The sequence below is a fragment of the Trichechus manatus genome, unplaced genomic scaffold, assembly GCF_000243295.1.
Source record: "Trichechus manatus latirostris isolate Lorelei unplaced genomic scaffold, TriManLat1.0 scaffold00050, whole genome shotgun sequence".
Taxonomy (NCBI): Eukaryota; Metazoa; Chordata; class Mammalia; order Sirenia; family Trichechidae; genus Trichechus; species Trichechus manatus.
This window is the reverse complement of record NW_004443986.1, coordinates 5,426,973-5,437,460: the sequence shown is the minus strand read 5'-3', so window position 1 is coordinate 5,437,460 and position 10,488 is coordinate 5,426,973. Positions and strand designations below refer to the sequence as shown.

The following is a 10,488-nucleotide window of genomic DNA, read 5'->3' as shown; positions in this document are numbered from 1 at the left end:
GATATGTTGTGGGGTTGTTAACCAATGTCATAAAACAATATGTGTACTTCTGTTTCATGAGAAACTATTTGTTCTGTAAGCCTTCACCTGAAGTATAATTAAAAAAAAAAAAAATTCCCCTTTTTCCCCATTTGGCCAAAATCCTATTCAATCTCTAAGAGGACTCTCAGGCCTCATCTCTGCCAAGAGGCCTTCCTTGAAGCTTCCTCACTCTCCAGGCCTTTGCCCTAGCTGAGAAGAACAGCCCCTCCTCCACGATTTCAGTGCACCTTGTGACACTGCATTGGAATGATCAGGACTGAAATTATGCACCTACAAGCCAGAAACTCTTCATAGAATAATAATACTGTTCATATCCTCTGTGCCTTGATAACTGATCAACATGTAATAAATGTTCAAAAATGCTTACTGAAAGTTAGGTAATTAGAGTAGACATTGGAACAATACCTCTTGATGGTACTGTTTTGTGTATAATGCCAAAAGAACATTCAGGAAAAGAAAAAAAAAACAGAATACTATGCATAATGACTGAAATATTTTTATAGTATTGAAGACCTGAAAGGGGACACTGGATGAATATGAGAAGGCTGTCAAAGATCATGTCACAAATCCTTGCCTTGAGATTGGAACGACATGCAGTAGAGCCTCTTGATATACCCTCAGTGGAAATGAGACACAGTCAGTACCATGATGACAGGATTTTGTACTCAAATGTATGAAATCCTCTCCAGCCTTCCCTTCTTATCTCTCACAGTTCCATTACTGTAACCTTATCTCAGAGGCTTTCATCTACAATAGTGGTAATGTTTGTTTTTCTGTTCTCTGAATTCTTGGAAATTCATAGTTTATTCCAATTATGACTTGTGGTCAATAAATATTTATTGGGTACCTACAGCCCTCAATCCAGGCTTGTGTGAGACAAAGTCAGGCGAGGGATTACTTTGAGTTTCTGTATGGTACGATTTGTAAACACTTACAGCATCAGATGAGTGGTTGGTAGAACCCCAGTCATACCCACATCTCCAAATTTATACTGAGCAAGCAAAGACAATGACTCAGAGAGGGCTGGTAGTGGCTTCTCAGGTTGGTGTTGAAAAAATTCCTCTGCAGGACAGTAGCAAAGCTAAAGATTTTCCTGATGCTCCTTCACATCTAATTTTGCAGTTTAGTTTTCTCCTTTATGCTAACCTTCATGTTAATTTGTGCTTGATTTTTCTCTGTCTCTCCCTGTGCGCGCGCGCGCGCGTGTGTGTGTGTGCGTGTGTGCGTGTGTGTTTGGTCATCTAAAAAGAGTAACTCTTGACGAAGTAATGGCAATGTGAAGGGAGCTGGATGGTAAAAAACGAAAAAAATCTGACTTTCCTTGCTTTGTTAACTTGAATTTTCTAATAGTGAAGCTTTCTCATTAAGTTTTTTCCTCTCCTGACAAACTTAAAACCAGTATATGATTGCTAAATTCCAACATTATTAGAAGATAAATAACTTACCCTTAGTTAAGTTTTGTGACATAATCACAATTTCTTTATTTATGTCATTGTTCTGGGTAAATGCTCAGTAGTAGTAATTGAAAAACCCAAGTATTTGGAAATATGAGAAAAACAAGATTCTAAATATACAGTCTGAGTTATGTCTTTAAGATAAGTTTGCCACATTAAATTAAGGCCCACTACGCCACCAGGATTTCCAGACAATAACACATTTAGGTATTAACACATTACAATATGTGCCAATTACAATAACTCTATATACGTTCTACTGTGCTCTGTCAATATAAATTTAATTATTTCTACCTGGTTAGAAGTTTTAAAAAAAATAATTTTAAGACATACTTTGAATGTCAATGGTCTTCTGTAAAGAAATCACGGCATTCATATTTGGGGTTTGATGCAGAATATCTTCTGGAAGTGGCTCCAGCTGCAAGAATAGAAAATAATATGAGCAGTATATTATGGCTTTATAATAAGTCTCACAGAAGCAAAGCAAATTGAAACAACCTAATCCTCAGGAAGAGCTTGCTCTAGGAACTAGTTCGCATTCTGCTGGTATCAGTTCTAAATGTATACCCAATTTTATCTTCTGTTTTGCAACCATGTAATTGAATTCCAAGGGGCTTTTCCATTGGTTGCAAAGCTAATCTATGAAGTCCCTGAAGCAGGTGCATGTCTGTGTATTATTCATTAAAAATCTGAATTATTTGGGTAATTTTTGTAGGTCCCTCACAAACCAAATTCCATCATGTCTGTATACGCAGCTGGGCCCTACAAACAAAACCTCAGGGAGACAGACAGAAAGTAGGCGGTCTGTTATCCGTACTTCTGCAGTGTTTTTACATCTAGCCACCTTACACATTCAGACACTTCACAGTGGGAAGCCATGAGACACAGCTGCTCTTAGCCAACTGCTGTTAAATAAAGTAGTAGAGAAAATGTTCAAATAAAACCAAAGGTGAAATAACTGTACGTTTCCATTTAACTTCCACTTTATTCTTAACTATGCATATGTCCATGCGTAAGCAAAGGGCAAATTCCTTTCTTGCAAATCTATCATGTTCTTCTGGAATTACACTGATTTTTCATGGAGAAGGTCAGTAAATATTGCTCTGCCAGAAATGAAGAGGAGCTTTAAATCATTTATGGAGCTTTTTCATCAGACCTAAGTCTGATGATGCATCTCTCAGAATGCCCTGGCAACGTAGCTGGGTGTGTTGCAGCAGAAAGTGCGTGGCCAGGGCACTTGTAGACAAAATAGCTGTCCAGCTATTATTACCCAGAAAGCAAGCAAAGTAATAGGAACGAAGGGATTAAGAATAAAGCAATTTCCCCAGAAAATTTAAAGTTATAGTCTTAGATACAAATTGATGGTCATACTATAATATGGTTGTGGTGTGAATGAGAACCAGTGTCACTACACATTGTACCAAAACGTGAACTAATCTACGTCTCTTCAGCTGAAGAAAAGACTAAAAAGCTCAGAGCTTCCAAGTTTCCACAGCACATGTGAGTGAATCTTCTCCCCAGGGTCTCTCTGAATTGATTATTCTGGACTTCAATCACGGGATCTAAAACAATAGCACCTTTCTTCCAGATGCCATAGGATAACAGACTAGCTCAGGATATTTATACATGGGCAAATTCACTAAATATAACTTTCCAGAGCATTTTTCTTAGCTGCCAAAGAAAAACCTTTAAAACATCAAAAGGTTTATTTGCAATACAGTTTGGTGAGAGGGGAAGAAAACACACACTGTCAGCGAAAGTTTCTGAAAGCTTAAACTCAAAATTTGTTAAAAATTATTTTTATAAAGCTGGTATTTCAGATAGTATCTTCAAGAATATGTTATCCTAGTAACACCCTCATAACTCAGAGGAACTACTGAATCATAAACTGAAGGTTACTTGGAAAACTCTTACTCAAGGATTAGACAGGGTTTAGCCACCTTGCTCATAAATAATCTTTCCTTTCACTTATGTCTCAGGGCTTAGAGAAAAAAAAAATCTAATAGAAATCAGCTAGATTTTACTAATACAATCTTTTGAAAGATCACCCTATGTTCAAATATTTAAGAATAAACACACAAGGTGATGTCAGCGTATTAAGTCCTTGAAAAAAGCCTCCCTGTAGCTTCAGAGTGAAAATGCTGATGACAAATTGAAAGGTGACAGCTACTGGAAAGAAAACTACAGGCCGATCACTAATGCAAAAACCAACTTCTGGAACGTTCTTCCATTGAGATCTGTGCGATATTTTTAAGACCTGGGTTTTGTAGAAAGTATACGTGATTCAGGGGGTTGAGAGTAAAAATACAAACAACTCTAAACCCCCAATTTGGGATCTTCAGTTACACACGACAAAGTTGTGTCTACTCATAAAAGCAACCCAGAGAATTAAGGCAATTACATGATAATTTAAGCCTCCCAAACCATTTCCCCTGCATGTTTTAGGTGAATGTCATTTAGAGGATTTAACCTTCAGTAAATTGCCCCAATTTGTTTCATTTTGACTGTATACACACAGACAGAGCTGAATTCACAAAATTCTCAATGTAGGTTCTTTATATTTTCTCTGGTAGCTCTGCAGAAAAGCCAAGGGTAATACTCTCCCAGTTGGCAAGAAGGCAAGCAGCATTTAGAGTCTGTTTTCATTAAATTAAAACCATGTATGGAGGGACCACAGAATTGAGTTGTCTTTTCTGGAGAGTTTGTTGATTTAATCATTCACAATTATAAGTACTTAAAACATCTGATTGAAGCATCTATTTAATAAATATTTATGAATATTGGTCATTATTAGTAATCTGATAACTTCCTATAATGAAATCATATTAAATAAATAGTCACTTTTATAAATTTGTAGCAAAAAAAATACGAATATGCAGTAAAGCTGTGTTATATATTTAGTTTGGCTGATAAGATGTAGTGGAAATACTGGCTTTTGAGGCTAATTAACGTTAGTAAGAGTCATTAAAAGATAAATAAGGAAGTAATTTATGCAAACCAGAGAACTTTTGAATACAGACTTTACAACAAGATAAAACAGACGCAGATGTAGGAAATATTACACACCCATCATGCCATCTCCGCTGGGAATTCGGTTTAGTAATGATAATTATCATGGAGTTATAAGATACACTAGATACTTTTAGCACAAACTCTAGACATATGAGGCTCTCATCCAGCTTTATTGTATCTAAAGCTAATCCCAACAATTACTTACAGCAATTCTTTATAAATTTTCAGGCTCAGTGACAGGGAAATTTATTTTCCTACATCTTTTACAGAAAGTTGCAATACTATAGTGACACAATTCAGAAGTTTGTTGCACATACTACATAATTACTAAGTACAATAGCTATTTTTTTAAGGAGCCCTGGTGGGGTAAAGGTTAAGTGGTCGGCTGCTAACCGCAAGTCTGTTGTTTCAAACCTACCCAGCCGCACCAAGGGAGAAAGACCTGGAGATCAGCTTCCGTAAAGATAACAGCCTGGGAAACCCTACGGGGCAGTTCTGCTCCATCACATGGGGTGGCTGTGAATCAGAATCAACTTTAGGGCACCCAGTAATAACAAAACAGCTATTTTAAAGCACCATAAAAAATAGTGGACATTATCATCTTGTGACAAAGTTATTTTTCAGGTTTTTTAGAATCAGATTATTTAAATCATCAAAAATTATTTCAGGAGTCCCTGGGTGACACGAATGGTAAAGTGCTGAACTACTAACCAAAAGGTTGGCAGTTCAAACCCAGAGGCACCTTGGAAGTCAGTCCTGGCAATCTGCTTCTGAGAGGTCACAGCCTTGAAAACCCTATGGAGTAGTTCTACTCTGTACATCTGGGGTCGCTATGTGTCAGCATGGACTTGACAGCAACTAACTACCAACCAAATCCAGAATCTGGATATTCTGTAGGACAAAAATCATTTCAGTTGGCTAAGATCCATCTATGGAAATAGGCAAGGGATATCCTTGGAGTGGCTCTTGAGTAAGTTTAAAAAACTTGCTCTATACCTACGAGAAATGAAAATCAGCTCACTGTTATTTGCATGATTTGGAACAAAACAGAAAAGAAGCTAAACAGAGTCTTTACAGACATAACAAGTACATAAGGAAGGATGTACACATCAGCTAAGCAAAGGGTCTACTAAATACTCAGGTTAGCTTTTATTCTATTTTTTTATATCTCCCAAGTGTGCCAAGTATTTTCGCCATTCTATATGTTGTTCTGCTCTCTCTAACTTCTCTTTTCTCTATCCTTCTTTGGATTGGTGAAAGCTTACTAATCATTCGAGAACCAGCTCAAACACTGCCTGCTCTTGAACCCTTTCCTAAAATTCTCTGATAGAACAAATTGCTTCCACCTCTGTGACTTATGTATCCACAAATACCCTTGCTTACTCTATGAAACACATTACGTTGTACTCAGCCATGTCTGCTATCCTCTACCATGTTGTGAGCCATTTACAGGCAAGATAGAGCCCTGTATAAGGTAGACATTTAAAAAAAATGTTGAATTAACGGAGGAAGTATTAATTGAAAGAAAACATGGAGAGGTGCTTTTGCTCTCTGCAGCTAACACACATAGATGGGAGTGGTTTCTACCTCCTGGTTGCCTGCTATAATCAAGGTATGGTTTTATGGTGAAGGACCAGAAAGAACAATAATTTGTTCTTTCTAAGGTGAGCTGACATTGCAGAATTGTCAGAAAGTTATTTTCTTTACCCGTTGGCAGAGTTTCCTAAACAGTAGACAGATCAGAAATGCAGGGAAATAAAGAAGAAATAGTCCCAGAGCAAGAAGCAGCAGCATGGCAATGCCAGTGATTCGAAGAGAAAAAAATCACTCTCAGCTGAGCAGGAAAAAAAAGCAAGAGCATAAAGGGAAAATAAAATCAGATTTTGAATGGAATTGAACTTAATCTCTAGTTCAATTCTGGGAGAATTGATATCTTCACAATATTAAGACTTTCAATCCATGAGCATGGTTTATTCCTTCATTTATTTTAGATCTTCGTTAATTTCTCTAAAAATATTTTACAGTTTTCTCCACAGGGGTCATATTTTTGAAAGATTTATTCCTAGGTATGTGGTATGTTAAAGGACCCCTGCTGGTGCAGTGGTTAAAGCACTTGGCTGCTAACCGAAGGTCCGCCGTTGGAACTTACCAGCTGCTCTGTGGGAGAAAGATGTGGCAGTTTGTTTCTGTAAAGATTTACAGCCTTGGAAACCCCCTGGGGCTATTCTACTGTGTACTTTAAGGTCAGTATGAGTTGGAATTGACACCAGTGAGTTTGGTTTTTTGTTTATTTGATATGTTTGATGCTTTGTAAATAGTAACTGTATATGTTGTTGTTGTTGTTAGGTGCTGTTGAGTCTGTTCTAAATCAGAGTCACCCTATATACAACAGAACAAAACACTGCCTGGTCCTGTACCATCCTCACAGTCATTGGTATGCTTGAGCCCATTGTTGCAACCACTGTGTCAATCCATCTTGTTGAGGGTCTTCCTCTTTTTTGCTGACCCTCTACCAAGTATGATGTCCATCTCCAGGGACTGATTCCTCCTGAGAACATGTCCAAAGTACACCATCTTTGCTCATAAGGAGCATTCTGGACATACTTATTTCAAGACAGATTGGTTCATTACTCTGGTAGTCCATGGTATATTCAATATTCTTCCCCAACACCATAATTCAAAGGCATCAATTCTTTTTCAGTCTTCCTTCTTTCACTGTCCAGCTTTCATGTGGATACGAGTCGATTGAAAATACCGTGGCTTGGGTCAGGTGCACCTTAGTCCTCAAGTGACATCTTTGCTTTTCAATACTTTAAAGAGGTCGTTTGCAGCAGATTTGCCCAATGCAATGTGTCATTTGATTTCTTGACTGCTGCTTCCATGTGTTGACTGAGAATCCAAGTGAAATGAAATCCTTGACAACTTCAATCTTTTCTCCATTTATCATGATGTTTCTTATTGGTCCGGTTGTGAGGATTTTTTTCTTTATGTTGAGGTGTATACTGAAGGCTGTAGTCTTTGATCTTCATCAGTAAATGCTTCAGGTCCTCTTCACTTTCAGCAAACATGGTTATATCGTCTGTATATCACAGGGTGTTAATAAGTCTTCCTCCAATCCTGATGCCATGTTCTTCTTCATATAGTCCAGCTTCTCTGTTTATTTTCTCAGCATAGAGATTTAATAAGTATGGTGAAAGGATACAACCCTGACAGACACCTTTCCTGACTTTAAAACATGTAGTATCCCTTTGTTCTGTTCAAAGGATTGCCTCTTGATCTATCTACAGGTTTCTCATGAGCACAATTAAGTGTTCTGGAATTCCCCTTCTTCGCAATGTTACCCGTTATTTGTCATGATCCACACAGTGGAATGCCTTTGCATAGTCAATAAAACACAGGTAAACATCTTTCTGTTATTCTCTGCTTTCAGCCAATGATATCCCTTGTTCTACATCCTCTTCTGAATCCAGCTTGAATTTCTGGCAGTTTCCTGTCTATTTACTCCTGCAACCATTTTTTAATTGTCTTCAGCAAATTTTATTTCTGTGTGATATTAATATTGTTTGATAATTTCCTCATTCTGTTGGATCACCTTTCTTTGGAATGGGCACAAATATGGATGTCTTCCAGTAGGTTGGCCAGGAAGCTGTCTTCCAAATTTCTTGACATAGACAAGTGAGCACCACAAGCACTTCATCTATTTGTTGAAGCATCTCAAATGGTATTTCATCAATTCCCGAAGGCTTATTTTTCTCCATTCCCTTCAGTGCAGCGTCAACTTCTTCCTTCATGTCTTAGTCATCTAAGTGCTGCTCTAATAGAAATACCACAGGTGGATGGCTTTAGCAAAGAGAAGTTTATTCTTTCACAGTCTACTAGGCTACAAGTCCAGACTCAGGGCGTCAGCTCCAGGGGAACATTTTCTTCATTGGCTCTGGAGGAAGGTTTGTGTCATCAATCTTCCTTTGGTCTGGGAGCTTCTCTGCGCAGGAAACTCAGGTCCAAAGGACGTGCTCTGCTCTCGGCACCGCTTTCTTGATGGTATGAGGCTCCCATGTGTCTCTGCTTGCTTCTCTCATTTATGTCTCAAAAGAGACTAGATTAAGACACTATCTAATCTTGTAAACTTCATCAGTATAACTGCCACTAATCTATCTTATTAGATCATAGTGATTGAATTTACAACACATAAGTAAATCATATCAGATTACAAAACGGTACACAATTATACAATACTGGGACTCATGACCCAGCCAGGTTGACAGATATTTTGGGGGACACAATTCAATCCACAGCACTTTAGTACCATTGGTTCTTGATCATATGCTATCTCCTGATGTGGATGAACTTCGACCAGTTGGTTTTGGTACTCTGTATTCCTTCCCTCTTCTTTTGATGCTTCCTGCATCATTCATTATTTCACCTCTAGAATCCTTCAACATTACAACAGGAATCTTGAATTTTTTCTTCAATACTTTCAGCTTGAGAAATGCTGAGTGTGTTCTTCCCTTTTGGTTTTCTAACTCCAAGCCTTTGCACATTTCATTATAATACTTTACTTTGTCTCCTTGAGCCACCCTTTCAAACCTTCTCTTCAGCTCTTTTACTTCATCATTTCTTCCTTTTGCTTTAGCTACTGGACGTACAAGAGCAAGTTTCAGAGTCTCTTCTAACGACTTCCAATTTTCCTAGATTCATACTTCTTATATTCCATGTTCTAATTATTAATGGATATTTTCAGCTGTTTCTTCTCATTTTGAGTCCTGCCACATCAGCAAATTAAGATCCTAAAAGCTTGACTCCTTTCACATTATTAAGGTCGACTCTACTTTGAGGAGGCAGCTCTTCCCCAGTCGTATTTGGAGTGTCTTCCAACCTGAGGGCTCATCTTCTGGCACTATACCAGACAAAGTTCCGCTGCTATTCATAAGGTTTTCACTGACCAATCTTTTCAGAAGTAGATTGCCAGGTCCCTCCTAGTCTGTCTTAGGCTGGGAGCTCCTCTGAAACCTGTCCCTCATGGGTGACCCTGCTGGTATTTGAAATACTGGTGGCATAGCTCCCAGCATCACAGCAACATGCAAGCTAGTACTGTAGGACAAACTGACAGATGTGTGGGGAAATATATATATATATATATACATGCATATATACAGTATTTTATTTAAAACTTTTTTGAAATAATTTTAGATTTGCAGAAGAGTTAATAGTATAAAGAGTTCGCATTTACCTTTCATTCAGTTTCTACTAATGTTTACTTATTACATAAACACATTATATTTTTAAATTTTTATTTGCTACAGTTTACGACGGGTATATATTAATACACATACAATTGATTTTTTAATTAACTTTGTATCCATCAACCTTGTTAAATTTACATATTAATTCTGAGTGTTTAATTTATCAAATGCTTTTTAAACATCTATTGAAATGGCTATATTATTATTTTCCTTCTGTTAATAGGGTAAATTACAGTGAGTAATTTTGGAAAGTTAATACAATGTTACATTTCAGGGATAAATTCATTTTTGTTATGGTGATTTTTAGATATTGATGAGTTAAGAATATTTTGTCTGGAGTTTTAACTTCTATGCTCAGGAGCAAGATTTTCCTATAATATTCCCTTTTTATAATGTTCGTTTGAGTTTTTGTTATCAGTGTTATTCTGACCATCAAAAATCAGTTGGGAAGTAGTCTTCCCTTCCCACCCCGCTCGCCACCTTTCCTCTAAAGGTGTTTGTTTAGTATTGATATTATTTCTTCCTTACATTTTTTTTCTTTTTTTTTATATTTTATTGTACTTCAGGTGAAGGCTTACAGAACGAACAGTTTCACATGAAACAGTAGTAAACATGTTGTTTTATGACATTGGTTAACAACCCCACAACATATTAACCCTCTAACTTGTCAACTTTTTTTTTTTCGTGAAAATACACATAGCCAAAGATACACCGTTTCAAAAATTTCTACATACACA

At 37.2% G+C, this 10,488-nt stretch overlaps 1 protein-coding gene across 1 annotated transcript in view; it reads right to left on the bottom strand.

The window, feature by feature from the left end:
• HDAC9 (histone deacetylase 9) overlaps positions 1–10,488 on the bottom strand; it is a 700,487-nt gene that overhangs the window by 62,751 nt on the left and 627,248 nt on the right. The window contains exon 24 of the mRNA XM_004377428.2: positions 1,830–1,914. Within this exon, the coding sequence (XP_004377485.1) occupies positions 1,830–1,914 (85 nt within the window). The remainder of the gene's footprint in view (positions 1–1,829; positions 1,915–10,488) is intronic.